Below are 20,819 nucleotides of genomic sequence, written 5' to 3' on the forward strand. Positions count from 1 at the left end.
ATGGACGTGTGCGGGTTCTTAGCACTCACGATGCGGCCAGGGGCATGTTTCGGGGGCTCCGCTCTGGACTGGTTTCGACGTCCCACGTGGAGCTGCCCTCAAGAGTGCCTTTCCCCTTCTTGGGCACCTCTGCCTCCAGAATTGTGGAGGCCGCCCTCTTCTTCCTCCCCCCATCAGAGGGACCCCCTTGGCCTTCCCGTGGCCTTCTTCGTCGGCGCCGTATAGGGCGCCGGCACCAGCATCTTTGCTAAACGCGGGATGACTGGTTCTTCAGGAAGCGGCGCCGGACACTCGTTCCGCTCCGTCCTCTTCATCCAATCCTGAAAAAGCAATAATGATAAAAGTTCAGATATCCTCCTTAAAACAAACAAGTAGAGGATGCATTGAAAACTTACCTCGCTGGCGGGGTGGTTAATGTCATGCCCATGGTCCGAATCCGTGGCTGGCGGTATCTCGTTGCCCTTGAAGAGCAACTTCCAGGCATCTTTGTGAGTTGTTTAGAAGAGCCTCTCCAGGGTTTGGTGCCTCTTCGGATTGAACTCCCAAAGGGGGCATTTTTGGCTTTGGCAGGGGAGGGTCCGGCGGACCAGCATCACTTGGATTACGTCAACGAGCTTGACGTCCTTGTCCACCATGCTTTGAACGTGCATCTGCAGCGCTATCAGCTCATCTGGCGAACACCAGTTCGGGCTCTTCTCGACCCAGGAGGTGAATCGCATGGGAGCGCCGGAGTTAAATTCGGCAGCTGCAGCCCAGTTTGTGCCATGGGGTTCTGTGATGTAGAATCATTGTTTCTGCAATTCCTTGACAGTCTCCATGAAAGTGCCTTTCAGCCAGGAAACATTGGTCAGCTTGCACACCATGGTGCTCCCGCACTCCGCATGCTGGCCATCCACCACCTTCGGCTTCACGTTGAAGACCTTGAGCCACAGCCTGAAGTGGGGTTGGATGTGGAGGAAGGCCTCACACACGATGATGAACGCCGAGATGTTGAGGAAAGAGTTCGGGAATAGATCATGGAAGTCTATCTCGTAATAATACATCAGCCCCCAGATGACAGGGTGAAGTGAAAACCCTAGCCCGCAGAAGAAATGAGGGATGAATACCACCCTCTTGTTGGGCTTCGGAGTGGGGATGATTTGCCCCTGGGCTGGAAGACGGTGGGCGATTTCCTTCGCCAAGTACCCGGCCGCCTGAAGCTCAGTAATGTCCTTCTCCTTGACGGAGGAGACCATCCACTTGCCTTGACCTCCAGATCCAGACATGGGTTGAGCGCTAGCTTGAGTGGGAAGAAGATGAGAACTTGGGCGCTGGAGCTCAAGAGTGGAAGGGCAGAGGAAGAAGTTGTGGGAGAAGAAGGGGCAATCCTTATCCCCTTATAAAGGCAGTGAATATCGAACGGCTCCCCACTCGCCCTAAAACTCTCCTATTCCCAAGGGCTATGTAAACGTCATGGTTGGGTTACCCACGCCCGCATTGATCCCGCAATAAGGGGACACGGTCTCTGCTTTGACAACACATGCCAATGGAAACCGCATCTCAAAGCACGGAACGGCGGACAAAAACGGTTCGATATAGTGACCGAACAGATGTGATGTCATCTTGCAAAAAGTTGTCAGCAGATGGGACTCATGAAATACTATATTCCTTGCGGTTGTGTGTGGAACTTGTGTTGCAGATCTGGACACCTTCGTTTCATCCGAAGACTATCCTGGAGTATTCGGAAAGTAGAACCCGCCTTGCAATGCCGAAGACAATCTGCGCGCCGGACACATCGTCATTGAAGCCTGGTTCAGGGGCTACTGATGGAGTCCTGGACTAGGGGGTCCTCGGGTGTCCGATCTATTGGATATGGGCCGGACTGATGGGCCATAAGGATACAAAGACCGAAGACTCCACCCGTGTTCGGATAGGGCTCTCCTTGGCGTGGAAGGCAAGTTTGGCGACCAACTATGAAGATTCCTTTCTCTGTAACCGACCTTCTGTAACCCTAGATCCCTCCCATGTCTATATAAACCGGAGGGCTAGGTCCGTAGATAGCCCAAAACCACATAATCATAGCCAGACTAGACTCTTAGGGTTTAGTCATTACGATCTCGTGGTAGATCAACTCTTGTAATACTCATATTCATCAAGATCAATCAAGTAAGACGTAGGGTATTACCACCATAGAGAGGGCCCGAACCTGGGTAAAACATTGTGTCCCCTGTCTCCTATTACCATCGATCCTAGACACACAGTTCGGGACCCCCTACCCGAGATTCGCCAGTTTTGACACCGACAGATACTAGGGATCAAGCCCTAACAAAACTAACTCGATTACGTGATGAATCTCATCCAACTCCTCATCAACCAGTGAGACTACAAAGGAATTACTCACTCCCGGTGGGGAGCATCATGGATTTGGCGATGGAGAAGGGTTGGTGATGACGAGGAATGAAGATCCCCCTCTCCGGAGCCCCAAACGGACTCTAGATCTGGCCTCCGAATGAAGAATAGGAGGTGACGGCGGCTCCGTCTCGTGGATCGCGGTAATTCTTTCTCCCTGATTTTTTCTGTAAAATAGTATTTTGTAGCATCGGATGGGCGAAAAGAATTCTGACAATCGAAAACAATTACGAGAGGATGACATAACGCTAGAACCATGCATCTTCAAGAGAATGGGCAAGATTTGAGAGAAATTCTTCTTCGGTTTTCAAATCCGAGAATGACGACTAGAGGCACCACCATGAATTGTTGAGATACTTCAGGAGAATGAAAAACAAAGTGGTTGAACCAACAATGAAAAATAATTTGAAATGGATCTTGGAAAACATCTGACTGATGAAATTCATTCTTACGTCAAACTTCAAAAATAATTTGGGAATAGCTCCGAGAAAATTAGAAGAGTCAGGTAAGATCCTGGGAAAAGACCTGTGGGTTAGGGCCCACTCAAAAGATACACCGTTGAATGATTTAAAAGAGAGATTGCACCGGTTGAATTAAATGGCTCAAAAGAGATAACAACCTCAAGATAACTTGAATGGATTAGGAAAGAAAACACGAATCTCGTGAGATATCTTCAGTACTCCGGAACAAATGAATGGCGAGAAGTGGATGATTAACAGGTGCACTGGCATGAGAAAACATTTGAACGAGGAAAGGATATGATCAAAAAAGCTTGAATTGAATCCACTGGAGAAGAAAAGAGAATGAAGAATGATAAACTTGAAGCTTCCTTAGTATCTTCTTGAGAATCACCGGATAAGAACATTGACGGAAAATAATGGAGAGACTTCCCATTAATAAAAAGGATATTTGATTAAGAAATCTGAGTCTTTGAAGAAAAAGGGTGAGAGGGCAGGAAAAACAAAGACAACTTGGGACGGATGAAATAAACACTAATGAGAAAACATAGAATTGATCTCGCGAATTGGGAAAATGATAGGATCATCTTGACGAGAAGCGAACCGGTTGGAAAAGAATTGACATGACAATCCCGATAAACAAGAAGGATAAGCACTCCCATAGAAATATGAGAACATCGCTTAGGAAAAAGGTATGGAATCAACACTTGACTTTGAAGCAACTCGAATATCACAACTCAAAACAAAACAAAGGATTGGCTTGCAGAATAAGACGGAACAAACATATGATAGACCCATATCGTATCATGTGTCTGTTGGAAAGATATCCTACGTGATACTTGAATCCCCACCTAAAAACTCCTAAAACTTTCTGGTTATGCAATCCGGTGTTGGAGATACAGCGAGGCACAATATATATCACACAACTAACAAGCCCTACGCTCCAACTGTATCCATGCATTAACACATAACCAAGAAAAACTCTGGAAATCGTGTACCTCAACCTTCGAAAAGCATCCGTTATACGAGCTATGGCAATACTCCCGAACTACCTCCCTAGTACTGGGTGGCGTCGAGGTTATCTCACCACTAACTGCATAAAAGAGATTTTCGATGTCGGCGAACTTAGGTATTCCAGAACTGCAATGATAAAATTGTGACGATAACACCTCGGAGCTCAACTCCCCGGGACACTGCCACAACCCCTAAATGTCAGGAGGCACCAACAGCAATGTTCTCGTCACAAGAATATCGGAACGATCCCAAGATATCCACGTGATCCTAATTTTTTTAGTGAAATTGAGGAGAGGAAAGACAAAACATCTACGTCAGGAGACCTCACTAGAGCGACGAAGGGGACTGAGGAGTAAAAAGAATCCTACTCTCCGATATATGTAATCCTAAGACTCAAAACATTTTTGTTCTATACTCAACAACATCAACGATTCGATCAAGCAGGGGGCTCCTAAGTCGGGGATGGCTCTGATTACCAACTTGTAACGCCCACGATGCGGCTATACCTCCCACGTGTCGAGGCACGACTTAGAGACATAACCACATGGTGGTTTTGTCGCAAGAAGGGTCATCTTCACACAATCCCATGTAATGAACAAGAAAGAGATAAATAGAGTTGGCTTACAATCGCCACATCACACAATATTCAAATAATTCATACATCATCCAGAGTACAGACATAGTCCGACTATGGACAAATCCAAAAGAAAAGACTATAACCCAACTACTAGATCGCCGATCGTCCCATCTTGGCTCCAGTACTAATCATCGAGAAAAGACATGTAGTAATGACCAAGGTCCTCGTCGAACTCCCACTTGAGTTCGGTAGCATCACTTGCACTGGTATCATCAGCACATGCAACTGTTTTGGTAGTATCTATGAGTCACAAGGACTCAGCAATCTCAAAACCCACGAGATCAAGACTATTTAAGCTTATGGGTAGGATGAGGTAATGAGGTGGAGTTGCAGCAAGCGCTAAGCAAATATGGTGGCTAACATACGAATACAAGAGTAAGAAGAGAAACTACGCAACAGACGTGAAAATAGAAGTGATAAAGAAGTGATCCTGAACTACTTACGTTCAAACATAACCCAAACCATGTTCACTTCCCGGACTCCGCCGATAAGGGACCATCACGGCTACACACGTGGTTGATGCATTTTAATTAAGTCAAGTGTCAGGTTCTCTACAACTGGATATTAACAAATTCCCATCTGCCACATAACTGCGGGCACGGCTCTTGAATGTTTATACCCTGCAGGGGTGTCCCAACTTAGCCCATCACAAGCTCTCACGATCAACGAAGTATATTCCTTCTCCCGGAAAGACCCGATCAGTCTCGGAATCCCGGTGACAAGACATTTCGACAATGGTAAAACAAGACCAGCAAGACCGCCCGATGTGCTGACAAATCCCGATAGGAGTCGCATGTATCTCGTTCTCAGGGCACACCGGATGGGCCATACGTCGGTTTAGCTGAGATCCTCGTTGCCCAGGGGGCGCTGGACATTGCCCAAGTTGGACCAGCACTCAGAGGAACACTGACCCGAGGGGTTGAATAAAGATGACCCTCGGGTTTATAACTCCCTAGGGAAAAGTTTAGGTTGTTAGTTAGGCAAATGTTAAAACCAAGGTTGGGCCTTGCTGGAGGAGTTTTATTCCAAGCGAACTGTCAAGGGGGTCCCATAACCCCAACCGCGTAAGGAACTCAAAATCAAGGAACATAACACTAGTATGACAGAAACTAGGGTGGCAAGAGTGGAACAAAACACCGAGCAAAAGGCCAAGCCTTCCACCCTTTGCCAAGTATATAGATGCATTAATTAAATAAGAGATATTGTGATATCCCAACATAACCACATTCCAACGTGAAACAACCTGCAAGACACCTGCAACTAGCAACGCTATAAGAGGGGCTGAGCAAAAGCGGTAACTTAGCCAAACAACGGTTGGCTAGGAAGGTGGGTTAGAGGCTGGACATGGCAATATGGGAGGCATGATATAACAAGTCATAGGTAGCGCGATGTAGCGATAGAACGAGCAACTAGCAAGAAAAAATAGAAGTGATATCGAGGGTGATGGTCATCTTGCCTGAGATCCCGCAAGGAAGAAGAACGAGTCCATGAAGAAGACAAACGGATGTAGCCGAACGAATCCTCACAACTCCGGAACGAAACCGAAGCTAACGAGAGGAGCAAATCGGAAAGAATCAAGCAACATGGTAAACACAAGCATAAACATGGCATGATGCACAAACAAGGATGATGCATGTCCGGTTTAAATATGCATGGCATGGCAAAGTGTAAAAACAAAACTACAAGTTAAGTCGAGCTCAATATGCAACAAGTTGCATATTGACGAAACACCACATTCGAGTATTTAGTTCACTCTTGTTTATGTACTCAACAAAGTTAAAAGTTGGTTAACTTGGCAAGAAGTGAGGCACAAGTAAACTACGCATTCTAGGCAATTTAGATGAGGCCGAAAATAACAAACAACAATTCCGGTAAATCCTCATGTGCATATAGCAATTTAATGCGAACAACAATTTTAAAGATTTTAATGTTGTTATCATGATGCTTATGACATATACAAGTTTTATGCAAGTTTTATGAAAATGTTGACATGAGCATATTATGAAGCATTTGTCACCATGGTGGAAAGAAAGGGTGTCACGGCAACGAATCCAAAAATGATGCTAGGGCAACATATCGGTTGCGGTAGCTCATGGAGATACCGGTGCAAAAGGTAGTGGCATGAGCATATCATGCAAGGATGGTGGGGGTGATCCCGGCAAGCGGGCTCCCACGGGTCGACGGCGTGGCAAACGAGGAGGAACGTGCAACGTCAATCGCATACGGTGAAAACACGCAGTTCATCTCATACATCACTCATGCATTCACCCACGGGCGGTCGTCTCGGGGTTATACCTTCGAAGCGTGCATTTTTGGGGCGGAACGAGTTCGACGAGATGTAGTTGTTCTCGCGACGATAGTGGAAGTAGTCGTACATGTTCGTTTTCGGAGAGGTACTTGACGAATCCAACATTTTCGAGGCGATGGTAGTCGTTCACGTTCATAGTCGCACAAGTTTTCCGTAGATGTTCGGGGTCACGGCGAGGAACTCGGCATTCGGTGCGGTACTTGCCATCAGTAGTCGAACTTGGCGATCCGGAGAGGGTACTTGGTGATTCCACATAATCATACATGGGTCGACGGTAGTGGAACTTGACGCATCTCCATGTGTAGTCGTACTTGGTGTTACATGTAGTCGAACTTGAGGTGGTCTAGGCATCGGACTTGCGGCGTGGGACAGAAACATGGCGAGGTTCAACTGCTACCCCACGTCCATGACGAAAATCAAGCACGGGCATGAAGTCAAAGCAGCAAGTAAGGACGCGGCGGCTGTGGTGGTTACTTGCATGCGGCGGCCATGGGTGCTGGTGGAGGCCGGCGCAGGGCGAGAGGAGCATATGAAGGTGCGGGCTCCTCGAGCCATGGGGATGGCCGGCAACAGGCAGCTGCAGGAGTCCGAAGGGAGCAGCTAGGTTAGACGGATCTGGAGCTTGAGGCATCCGGCAGCGACACTGGAACAGGGCACTGGCGGGGTGAGGGAGACGGGTCCGGAGCGAGAGGTCGCCGATGAGGAACTGGACGGGGCGGCACGGCCTAACAAGGTGCTGTGGGGCGACGGTGATGGTTGGTGTCAGCGGAGATGCAGGGAGGCAGAGGAGCGGGACTCTGGCGACGAGTGTAGCGGCGGAGCTTCGAGCTCGGCTGGCAGTGGACTTGGCGGCTCTCTGGATAGAGGAGGAGGGAGGCTGAGGCGGTGCTGGCGGGAGAGATCGAGAGAGAGAGAGAGAGAGAGAGAGAGAGAGAGAGGGGGGTGAGGGGGTCGGGCGCTGGCAGCGTTGCAAGGAGGACGAGGGAGCGAGTGATCGAGCGTGGGGGGCTAGGGTTAGGAATGGTTTAGGTTGGCCGGCCTGCTAGGAGGCCCAAGTGGCCAGAGGCCTAGCTGGGCTGCTGCACTACTCCTCTCCCTCTCTGTGAGTTTCACTTTTCATAAAAAAAATAGAGAGAGACCAAAAGAATCAAGAGAAAAGGCCATGGAGAAGAATAAAATTGTGGGATATTTTTGTAAGGCTTTATGGAATATTTCCAACCCAACAAAAGTGGTTCCAGCAAAAAAAGGCAAAGTTAAATCCAATATTATTTAACTTGCACCAAAGGAGTTTGAATGGAGTCTAGGATTTCGAAGTGTCCAAAAATGTTGAGAATTTCGACAGAGCCTCGATAATTGGGAAAATACTTATGGGCAAGGTTAGAGAGTCAAAACTTCAAGAAGGAAAAGACATGGGGAATATTTGCAAGTGTGTTTATGGGTGATTTCGAAAAAATGGAATATTTGATAATAGCTCCCAAATATTGGGAGGATATGTTATAAAGACAAATCACCATGTGAGTTCCCTCGGTTTAAATAGATCAAAAGATCTATGCAATTTATTTACTTGAGCTTTTAAAAATTAAAAGACATGATGACATGATGCGATGCAAAATAAATAAATAGAGCAAGCACAAATGAAACACATGACAACAATGAAATAACTGGACAGCATCTGGAGCGCCGGTCTTGGGGCGTCACATGTAGCATGACCCTCTTTTGTTGGATATTATGTACTGTTGTTAGTTTGAAGCACTCCTCTGGTTTGAAGGATAGATACCTTTCTGGGATCAAGTGCATCCTAACTCACCTGCGTAGGATGTACTGATAATGATGATGGAGATGTTGTGCAGAAGCCATATATATAGGGTGGGTCTATTCTAACAACACCCCTTAAGACCTTATTCTAACAACACCGGCCTTATTCTGCACATCTGCCACCAGAGCGCCACCGCCCCTCCCCTCCCCGCCTTCTTCTGCGGCAGCGGCCCAGGAGCGCCGCCGCCCCTCCCCGCCTTCTTCCGCGGCAACGGCCCGGGAGCGCCGCCGCCCCTCCCCTCCCCTCCTTCTTCCGCGGTAGCGGCCTGGGAGCGATACCGCCCCTCCCCTCCCCGCTTTCTCCCACGGCGGAGGCCTGGGAGCACCACCACCCCTCGCCTCCCGGCCTTTTTCCGCGGTGGCGGCCGGCAGTGACACCGCCCCTCCGATCCCGGCCTTCTTCCGCGGCAGCGGCCAAGCAACGACGCCGCCCATCACCTCTTGGCCTTCTTCCATGGCAGCACCCGAGCAACACCTCCCCCGCTAGTATATCGGCCTTCTTCCGCTGCAGCAGCAGCTCGGTAGCGCCGTCGCCGAACTCCTCCGGGCCTTCAATTAGCTGTACTTCATCAGATGTGGATTGGTGCTGCCTCGACATCAAACCAATTCGAGCAAGGAGGACTATGCGGAAGGTTCCTTCATCCACGGCAGCTTCTTGGAATAAGTCTACAACGACCTTCAGAGCAAATCCTCCGTCACCACTCACCTTGAGCAACGTCCAGACCGCTCATGAACTTCTGAAGGGCAAGTGGACTGCACGGGTGAACGCAAAAGTTCTGCAAACAGACGAGAGGGGAACTTCTTCATGCAAACTGAAGAAAGCACTAGAACGCGAGGTAAGCAGTACACTCCCTCAACTATCTTAGTTTACTTATTCCATACAAAGCGGTACAAGCAGTATAGCACGCCTCCAAAAACGATGCAGTGATGTTGCTTTAGTTCGTCGTGGCGAAAAATGTAGTGCACTTGCTCGGTTGTGCAATACGTTTGTATAGGTTCATTATGGATAACGATGTAGTGTAGTTGCTTCAGTTCACCTTGCAGGGTGATGCAGTCAGCGTGCAATACTTTGTAGTGCCCTTTCAAGCACATTGTAGTTCGCATGATTCAGTTCATTTAACCTGATAATGCAGCTCGGTCATTTTGTGCAAGAAATGATGTTCAGCGGATACAAAATACCACGCATAATTGACAACACTGGGAACAACAACTTTCAGAAGAGTAAAGCTTCTTCTGAAAGAGATACTGGCTGGGTTACCCCTGAGATTCCTCGAGGATTCTTCACGACGACAAACAGGGTGCAGTACTCTCCGGGAGATGATTTTTTCCAGGAAGAAGAGGTAGTCGAACATGACGATGATGTCACATTCGTGTGGGAGGGCACTCACCAACAGGATGATGAAGACGATGACGATGAAGATGAGCCGATAACAGTTCTCAACCCAGACTATAAGCACGAGTTCACTACATTTGGACAGCATGTCCGAACAGACAATGATGATGCAGTTGAAAATGATGTTGTAGCAGATGATGATTATGACTATGATGATGTGCCGCCACTCCAAAATTTTCAAAGCAATCCACTGAGACATCGTCACAACACTGGATTACCACCACGTCCACCTGCTGCACCCCAAAATAGAGCTCAGCGTCCACCTGCTGCACCCCAAAACAGAGCTCAGCGTCCACCTGCTGCACCGAAAAACAGAGCTCCAAGTAGACCTGTTGCATCAAATTCGACACTACGACCATCGACGGTGCCTCGGTCAGAAGTCAACGGCAGGTACAAATCCTCCTCACTATTGCTGTCGCGAGATCCTCAACTACATAGATCTGATATAACTCCGCCATGTCCAATACAACCCGGCGAGCTGCAAACACCATTGGGTGTGCGATTCTACACACATGTAAGTTTATGTCCTGAAAATATAATAATATTTGCAGTCCATTCAGATAACATTGCAGTGCACACTCATATTTCTTGTGAGGTTTGACCTAACATCTAATACAGTCGATTCTTCTGAAAACTTGGGAACATTGCAATGCTTTATTAAACTCATATGCACTCCTCATATTTAAAAACAAAACAGAACAAATTATCACGTCGAGCATTGCACTTAAATGCAGGATAAAAACATGCCGCTGAACCTCATACCTGCCGCTGGAATGAAGTTCACCACATATGAAAAGGCTTGGGACTTTTACAACAATTATGCAAGATATGTAGGGTTTGGCATATGCAAGAGGTCAAAACACATTACAAATGCCTACATTGTCTGCTCAAGAGAAGGGACGCACAAGCTGACCGTGTCAGATTATCACCGGAAACGTCAGAAGACATCAAAAAGGATTGGCTGCAAGGCAAAGATTAGAGTCAAAAAGGAAGGATGGCAAATTTGTGATAGAAATGGTTGAACTCAACCACAATCACAAGATGCTGGAAAGCCCCGGGATACTTTTGCACATGCGATCGCACAAAAAATACGATCCTTTGATAGACCAGTTAGTGAAATACACGCAATTGGACAACCACACACATGCTCAGATGGTGTCAACGCTATCGCATATGTCCGGTGGTCTGTAGTACAGGGGACATACTAGCCGCGACTGGGTAAACAAGTAAGCACGTCACAGAGCATATCACTTGAGCATTCTGTCGATAATTATTCCCTGTTTGATGAGATGAGTTTGCATTGTGTTTGAAAATGCAGGAAACAGAAGTTTGCCAGAGAAGAGTCCAAAGATGATGTCAAGAAACTTCTCGATTTCTTTGAGAAGATGCAGAAGATAAACCCAGAGTTCTTCTATGATTATGATGTTGATGCAGATAACCGTGTAAGAAACGTCTTTTGGGCCAACGCAAGTTGCAAAGGATCGTATGAAGATTTTGGAGACTGTGTTACATTTGACACGACGTATAAAACTAACAAATTCCACATGCCGTTGGGAGTCTTCGTGGGAGTGAACCATCATCTATAGAGCACCATATTTGTTGTTGCCCCCGTGGGAGATGAAACAATACCATCATTCGAGTGGGTTTTCAAAACATTTCTGAGGTGTATGAACAACAAGCCGCCAATCTGCATGCTCACAGGTACAAAAAAAACACCTACATACTTACGTTTGTTTGGTGCACTTATATTTCTTCCATCTATCTGACACACACAAACAACTTAATAAAAAAACACTATTTGTGCCTTCTCAGACCAGTGTTCTTCGATGAAGGCAGCATTAAAAACTATCCTCCCACATACTTTGCATAAGTTGTGTCGGTGGCATATCATGAAGAAGTATAAAGACCACCTCGCCTTGCTGTATATGGCGCACGAGAAACTCAAGGATGACCTCAATGCGGTGTTGAACCACCCACTAATGCCATCAGAATTTGAACGAGCATGGAAGGACCTCATTCAGAGAAACAACTTGCAAGACGACGAAGTGATGAATTCATTGTGGGATGACAGGCACGAGTGGATCTCGGCTTACTACAAGGAAATTTTCTGTGCTCGGATAACTTCCACACAGATAAGCGAGAGCATGAACCACATACTAAAGAAATTTTTTATCAAATAGAAGCATGATCTCCATCTATTTGCTCAGCAAGTGGACAAGTGCATTCAGACCAGGAAGGCCGTCAAGTGCGCAGAGACAGTAGCAAATGAGGTAAACAAAATGTCAATCAAAAACTGCTAAAAAATAACTACAAAAACAAACAATTTTTTCATTTTCTAGTTCGTAATAGAGCATTTATGATCATGCAGTCAGAGGTGAAGACAACAACCCAGTTTGGGTTCAAAGTTCAGCTATCAAAAGTGTATACAAGGGCAGTGTTTGCATATTTCAAAGAAACGTTCTACCATAGCACTGCATTCAGAGCAGAACGGTGCCCTGAGAACCTGACAAAGTATCTCGTACACCACTACAACAGATCGGATGCATTTGACTAGGCAAGGCATAATTTCCAAGTGGTCGCCGATGAAAAGAAAGAGATCTACGAATGTGAGTGCAAACTCTGGACACACACAGGTGAGACTCCTAGCAAAAAAAAATTTAGTTTCTGATAGTCATGCATGAAAGCTCACTTAATGAACTTTAAAAGTCCACATGCACGAGTAATTCACAAAACCAAATGAAGTTCACTTCTTCAAAAATGAACAAATAACGAAAAAAATATGTGTTTATTAATTTCATGCAGTTCACTCACAAAACAAAGGAAATCATGTGTTTGTCTACAGGGCTCTTTTGCGTCCATGTGTTATGCATGCTTTCTCATTTGAGAGTACTCAAGATTCCTGAGATGTACATCATGAAAAGATACACCCGTAACACAAGATCAAATGCAACATTTGACAGAAGAGACTACGAACAAACAGCACCAGATGGAACCTTGTTTTTTTGCCGTAGAAAATTGCTGACAGAAACAGGAATGGACCTTGTAAACAGAGCGACAAGGTCCGACGTTGGGTGCCACAGAGTGTTGTCTGGTATGAGGGCACTGATCGAGGAAGTTGATGTGCTCAACGAAGAAGAAGAAGAAGAAGAAGAAGAAGAAGAAGAAGAAAAAAAAACTAAAGCAAGCAGAGATATCCCAGCATGACAATAATGTCGAGCAAGTAGAAAATACTGGACACAACGGAACTGATGCTATAAAAAAAGAAACAATTCTTCCACCTCCTGTTTCAAACAGAAGAGGAAGGAAGAAAGGGGGCGACACAACCCAGAAAAAGGTTGCATGCAAGGAGAAAAATGATGACAAAAACAGTAAGCCACAGCCTGAGCTGGACAGTGATGGCCACCCACTGGGAATAAGAAGGTGCAAGACATGTAATGAAATCAGTGGCCACAATTCCAGGACATGTACAAACAGATATGAACAAGAAAAACGAGGACATGGCGATGCACAACCAAACAGAAAATCCACTCACAACACTAAGAAATGAACGAAACCGGGACGTTGTAGCATCTGCAAAAAGAGGAAGAGACACAATTCAAGAACCTGCCCCAAAAGAACAAGATCAGAAAATGAGAAAGACGAAGAAGATGAAATCAAAGAAGAAGATGGTGACACAACTAAAGAAGAAATGGATTATGAAGAAGCAGATGAAGAAGAGGAGGAAGAAGAAGAGAGTGAAGAGGACGAAGAACATGAAGAAACCGAAGAACCAGTGGCTTATGAAGAAACAGATGATGAAGATGAGGAACATGAAGAAGATAGTGAAGAGGACGAAGAACATGAAGAAACAATGCCAACAAGACCACCACAAGGGAATGCTGCTGTACAGAAACAACCGAGAACGACACCACTTTCAAAAAACAAGGTAGGAGCACGAAAGGATGCAGTTCACAGCGCTGGAAAATGAAAGGCATCATCAGCTAGCACACGGGGAGCAAAGAAGGATGCAGTTCATAGCACTGAAAAACAAAAGCCGCAATCAGCCAGCACGCGGGGAGCAAAGAAGGATGCAGTTCACAGCACTGGAAAACGAAAGCAGCCATCAACCAGCACGCGGGGAGCAAAGAAGGATGTAGTTCACAGCGCTGAAAAACAAAAGCAGCCATCAACCAGCATGCAAGGGGCTACAAACACAACGGTGCAGAGACAAGAACCAGCAACACCACCACGAAAAACAAAAGAAAGTGCGACATTAGACACGCTCCAGTCACCGCGGAGAAGCAGCAGGTTAACGACCAAATAGATGAACTTTAATAAATTAATCATATGCATAGCAGTTTGCTTATCGGTATGACTTATGTATCAGTTTAAATTTTGTGTAAACACAAATTTCCCGCTGACTATGAGTTATTCAACTAAACCATGTTAAGAGAAATGGTGTATAGACTATAGCATATATATAGCAGTCTAGAGTAAAACATTGACACATTTTGATCCAAAAACCATGTAAAAATGCAGTTAGCTCACTGGTAGCACAAAGTTCAGAACATTTTGATACAAAAGTGCTTATTACAAAACACATCAAAAAGATGAAGCGTTCGACACGCAAAAGTACTTATTACAAATCAACCTCATAACCTTAACCAATCACGTCAAACATGATTCTAACCGTACGATCCTCGAGTTCAAAGAAGTTGAGGACAACAACTTGCTCAGACTTCAGGCCACTATCAATGAAAAATTCCTTCCACCCTTTCTGCAGACACAGCCGCCCGTCAACGCCTACACGGTACTTGGCTAGTTTAAGGTGTCCATTACCAATAACAACTTGGAGAACTCCCTTCTTCTTGAGCCAGAGATACCTAACAGCTCATTGGGGAATTTTCTACAAAAAAATTAAAACTGTTTGGCGACGATACTAGCAGTACAATTCTCGTACTTTGCACAGACCAGTATAAACCTACACATAGTACAGACACGAGCTAGATGAAGTGTACAACAGTCCAAAAAGTAGTACAGATTAAACGCAATCTAATGTGCAGTACGGAACTTGCAAACAAGCAGTACGCTTATAACTATTATGAAGTTCTTGAGACTACCTGCATGTAGTACACACCGTACAAGCGGGGAAAATTGTAGAAACTATTACTTCTCATCTAGTATCTAAGCAGTTCACATATTGTAACCATGCAAAAATAAAACACGAGCTCCATGCACACAAGAAAAAAAATAAAAACAAGATATAAGTACGAAGTGCAGTATACTTCAATAAAACAAAATAAGTGTGTTCCTAAAAAAACTAGAAGTTCACACTAGTATGGAATTATATAAAAAATAGAAAACACAAAGAAAATAAATCAGATCAAGCGAAAAATACCATCTTGTAGTGAGTCTCCACATCTGTTGGCGTAAGCTGATGGACAAAAGTACTTGTGCGGCCAAGGCCATGGCGAAGCAGGGCGGAATAGAACGCAGAAACGTTGATGTGGCCCATATCCAATCCTTCCGTGAATACTGTGCCATATGCAAGCTGATCCGCTCGCCCAGCTCAGCACAATACCTTCCCCCCACAACGAGCACGACGGGCCTGCGAGCAAGCTGAGCAATCGCAGTCCGTCGACACACCACAACGATGGCCGCAGCAGGAGAGATTCGCGCAGGGGCCTGGAGCCATCGCAACAAAAACCTAGAAAAGGAAAAAAATAAAGAGAGGCTAGAGAAAGGAGAGAAGTTGTAGCTAGAGGAGAAATGACCTGCAAAGGAAGGGTAGAAGTTCGCCTACATTTATAGAAGAGGAATGCAAATAGGTCAAAACTGAAAATTAAAGGGGAGTTAATGAAAATTATGTTACCAAGAATGAAGGACAATCAATAAAGGCTTATGTTACCAAAGAAAAAGGAACAAAAAAAGAAGGTGTACTTTGACTGCAGCAATTCCCAAAAACTAACCGCAGATCATTAAATAATAATTCTCTAAAGAATTATAATCAACAGACCATTTTATGTGTGCAGTTCTCCAAAGACTTACCAGGAAGTTCACTATATGTGTGCATGAAGTGCAGTACATGCTCAAAATGAAGCACAAAGAGAAGCACTTTCGCACAGTGCATAAAGCTGAATTAGTGCACCTAATTTGGTCCTTAAATGAAGTCATGCAGTCCGCAGCGTTGGCATAAACAGTCACAACTTTGGCGCAAAGAAGGATGCATGCAGTGCAAAATGTGTACACCTGCAGCACAGGACTATGACGAATGCAGTGCACGTAGAGGCACCAAAGTAGTGCCCACCCGTACACTAGACAAAAGGATACGTAAAAGGAAAAACAATAAATAAAAATGCTACCCATGTAGTGCACAAAAATGTAGCGCAAACATGTGTAGTATGGAATGCATGCACATGCAATACAGAACCCTGATCAATGCAGTGCACAGATGATTTACTAAGCACTGCACGCCCCTACATTGGAAAAAAATACTTAAGAGAGAAAAATACAAAGAAAAAAATTGACCACCACAGGTGCAACCGGCCCCAGTGAGTCTCGTAGTAGACCTACGCCCACAGCAGGCGAGTCGTTCTGAGCCACGATGCATGGGGCCGGGCACACATGGGCCCACAGGTCAGAGAGCATAGAGCAGCAAGCGCCGTGTATAAGCGCCCAACTAAGTAACCAGAGGAGTTCGACACGGCTGCCTCACCAGCGCTTATAAACAGGTAGGCCGCGCCTTCCACGGGTGAGGTGGGACTAAACATTAGGCCGCACACAACGCACCAGGAACCAGCCGTGCTCACAAGCCGACTTGGGCCAATTGCGTCTGCACTACCCGAACACAGGCCCAACAAGGCCCACTAAGAAAAAACAATAACTTCAAAAATAAAACATCAAAGAAAAATGAGAAACATTTTTTAAATGAATAACAACAACAACAACAACAAAAATGTGCGTGCGCACTGCCAGAAACTACAGTTTGCTATTAATAAATAAAACGCAGGAACCCAAAGTCAACGTACAAATGCAGTCCGCGACGTACAACAATGCAGTTCTCCACGTGAAAGCACGAAGTATTCTTTTTTCTGAAATGCAGTTCTGTTTACACTGCAATGCAGTATGGCTGAAATGAAGAATGCATCCCTGTTACTTAAGCAAAGAAGTCTGACACCCCTACCCACACTGCCCTCCATCCACACAAAAGCTGCATTACCATCAAAAAAAGAGAGAGAAAAAAGAAAGAACTCAATCAAAAAACTAAATGTGCGTACATCTGTGTGAACCCTAATCTGATATAATTCAGTGTATGAACAATAAATTTCACTTCAATGCAGTACACTATGTGGACATACGCAATTCTGTTCTGATAGCAAAGAAGTGCACTTACTTGGAAAATTCACCGAAAACACAATCATCACATTTTCTGACAGTTGCGTCAATACCTTGAACTAGTCACGAAAAAAGAGGCGATGACGTTCCGGATTTCCAATGCACTAACAGAGCCTCCTCATAGCAGAACCTCTCTGCAGTTGCCACATAACTAAAAACAGAGCCCCACCACACTACCACCACGCTCCACCTCTCCCACGTCCTGTCAAGGAGAGTAGAGGAGAAAACACAACTGCTTTGTCCCCCCAAAAACCTCATTGCATCTTCTTCTCCACACTTTCTTTCACTAACCTCTCTCTCTAGAACAAACACGAGAGAGCAGAGGAGAGTCATGGCGGACGCACCCCTGTACAAGCAGCGCCGCACGTACACCAGGGAGCTCCACGACGTCGACCTCCACGTCAACCACAAGATCCACGTCGTTTGCACAAGCAAGGGTGAAGACGTGGACAAGATGTTGTCCACGCTCAGGAGGAAGCTCGATGGAATTCCCGTCAAACTAGTCGGCGTTGATGTCGAGTACACGCACTACGTGAAGCCACAACGGGCAGCAGTGCTCCAGCTATGCGTAGAAAAAGAATGCCTTGTCTACCACATCTCTACAACTAAAGACAGGTTAGAATAACTATCAATCTGTACTATTTCTTGTCAATATTTTAAATTTTCTTCACTGCAATTGCCAATATTTAAAATTTGGTTCTCATTTTGAAAAGCATGGCATATGAATTCATTGACAGTTTTCATCTGGCTCCATGTATGTCACTCATGTGTTCAATTCTTGAATTATATGATCTAGCAATACACGCAGTTTTATTTTGTTTTACCAAAATACAAACTATTTGACCGAACAATACAAAACTGCAACATTACTATACAAAACATGTATGAAATTCAGTTCGAGAATACAAGCATGCACAAAACATGCATTGTTTATGCAAATATATTATCAAATTTACTACTTATGCTGAACGAAGTAGTATTAGCAACTACTCACTGCAACAGATTTAGATATTCATATTGCAGTTCAGTTTCAGAAAAAAAACAAAAAAATGTCAGTAGTTCTAACAAAATAAACTATATTCACTCTATGCAAACATCTTGTAGGCCAATGGAACTAGACAAATTCCTCATGAATGGTGAGTACACCTTCGTCGGCTTCGCCATTGAAAGAGACAAAAGCAAGCTGAAGCTATCTGGTTTGGAGATCAACTCCGACAACTACATTGATATTCAGGTGGAATGGAGAGACCCATACAATAAAAAGAAGTTTGACTCTTTGGCTGATGTTGCCGGCAGGATGATAGACATTCACTACCATGACATGAAGAAGAAAATTAACCGCAAGGAGGACCATACTCTGTGGGGACTTTGCCCGCTGCCACAAAAGCTTATCAAGTATGCAGCAATAGATGCATTCGCAACATATGAGTCATGGAAAATCATCTACGATGTCATAATGGAACTGGAGAGGGCAAAAAGAGACAAAGAAGCAAAGAAGAAGAAGAAGAAGAACAAGGATGTAATCCAATATAGCAACTAGAAATAATCAGGGCTATGTTTAGTTTCACTTTACTTTAGTCGTTGTGTTGTTCTTTGTTTCATGTATGCAAGCTTTTGATTATGTCGGTTGCTTCATATAGAAAATTTCTTTTGTAAAAATGATGTCGTTTTAGAATTATTGTCAAATTTTCTTTCTGTTGTTTGCTTATGTATCGTCAGTTTGCTTGTGATCAATTTGTAACATCCCAAAATTCTAAATTTTGGAATGTTATATTAAATAGATAGATTTGATTGATTGTTTGATTGATTGACTGAAAGTGAGTGAATTCGAACTTTTTGAAAGTTAAATGAGAGGGAATAAAAGGACTTTCCCAAACTTTCATTTTTTTCATTTATGATCTTCGTGAATTCAAATTCTTTTCAAATACAAAACCCTAGAGAGAAGATGACATGACTTGTTCCATTTAAATAAATGAAAAGGGTGTTTGAAAAATATTTGAATTCCATTGGGAAATATTTTCCAATTTAGAAACTTTATGCAACTCAATGATTTTCACGAGAGAAGATAAAATGACTTCTTCAAATTATATGAAATATGAGTTGGGAGTTTCAAAGGATCAAATTCAAAGTCTTTTTGGAATTATTTTTCAATTTGGAGTTATTTGGATTTTATTCAAATCATTTTTCTCCAAAAATAAAATACATGGAAAATAGGGTAACATGATTCCCTACAACAGAAAATTGGAGAGAAATAAATTTGATTTTATTTTTGTATTTTTAAAATGATTTTTGTTGGATCTTATTAGAGCAGGAGCACTGTTAGAATTATTAGAATTTGTGTGTATTTTATTTAATGCCAGAAAAATGTTCATATCGTATAAAATATTTTTCTGAAAATTTTGATATATAATATGCCTATATAAAAATTTATTTTATTTTGTTATTCGGTTTTCCTTCTGTTTCTATTTTAAAAAAACTGTACTTGCGGCCCATATTTATTTATCGCCTACATGCGTAGTATAGTAGCTTCTGGTGCCCCATTGTTTTTCTCTTAAATAGGCCAGGCCCAGCCAGCCTTTTCTTTTTTTCTCTTAGGCCGAATTTTGTAAAAAAAAACTGCACCGCAGCGTGCGCGCGGCCGGCCGAAGGCCTTTAGGCCCATCCGCCTCTTTTCTTCTCTGTTTCGTATATTTTCGTCTGCGTTTAGTTCCACATTGCCTAGCCTTTTACCCCTAAGCCTCTTTTCCACCAATAAATATAGATCCATAGAGCCTCCAAAAATCATCCGATTCGGGTTAAATCAATATTTTGGTTTGACTAGATTCATTTAAGAAAAATATATTTCTCCTCTCCGGCACGACTTGTGGAAATTGTCTCCTTTCTCCAAAGTTGTCTTTTCTCTGCCTTATGAAGGTATCTTTCTTTGTTTTTTTTCTTCTTATACCTTCGTAGTTTATTATTTTTAGACTAATATGATAAAATAATTAGATTATCAATTAGTCTACGTATTTATACATTAGACCCTAGCCCGTAGCTATTTTTTTCTTCCGTAAAACAGCTTGGCCCTGATTTTTCAAATAGCCATAACTTCTTACTCGTTTGTCCAAATCCAACGAAACCAACGCCCACTTCTTCGTTATGATCTCCTCTATCCAGTAATCCAACTCAAACATGTTTTTGAAAAGTTTAAAATTTAAATTAGATCATATTTGAATTCAAACTTCGTTTGATCATAACTTGAGTTTCGTAGCTCCGTTTGAGTTGATTCTTTTTGCAAATCGAAACTCTTGACCTAAACTTTCTGATAAGGCCAAATTCATATAATTTTGGTACTGTTAGAAATTGTTTTATGTTGCAAGAGTTATTTGCTTGGTTTTGATGTTTTCTGAATTGCCTTCTTCGATCTTTCTGATACTTTGAGTGATTGCTTAT

General features: G+C 43.9%; 1 protein-coding gene across 1 annotated transcript; it reads left to right on the forward strand.

The window, feature by feature from the left end:
* Positions 1–17,718: 17,718 nt before the first annotated feature.
* On the forward strand, positions 17,719–18,927 carry LOC147978913 (uncharacterized). Its single transcript, XM_087514943.1, has 2 exons — positions 17,719–18,002; positions 18,492–18,927. Exons 1-2 carry the CDS (start codon positions 17,719–17,721, stop codon positions 18,925–18,927), a joined length of 720 nt encoding a protein of 239 aa, XP_087371069.1.
* Positions 18,928–20,819: the final 1,892 nt, after the last annotated feature.

This window comes from Triticum urartu, chromosome 3A (genome assembly GCF_056163025.1).
Source record: "Triticum urartu cultivar PI428250 chromosome 3A, HENAU_Tu73, whole genome shotgun sequence".
Classification (NCBI taxonomy): domain Eukaryota; kingdom Viridiplantae; phylum Streptophyta; class Magnoliopsida; order Poales; family Poaceae; genus Triticum; species Triticum urartu.

What these genes read in the sequence shown, in the direction of transcription:
- LOC147978913 (XM_087514943.1), top strand. Translation starts at nt 17,719, where the DNA reads ATGGCGGACGCACCCCTGTACAAGCAGCGCCGCACGTACACCAGGGAG. An exon ending in ATCTCTACAACTAAAGACAG is followed by an intron (nt 18,003 to 18,491) that starts GTTAGAATAACT and finishes AACATCTTGTAG; the next exon opens with GCCAATGGAACTAGACAAAT.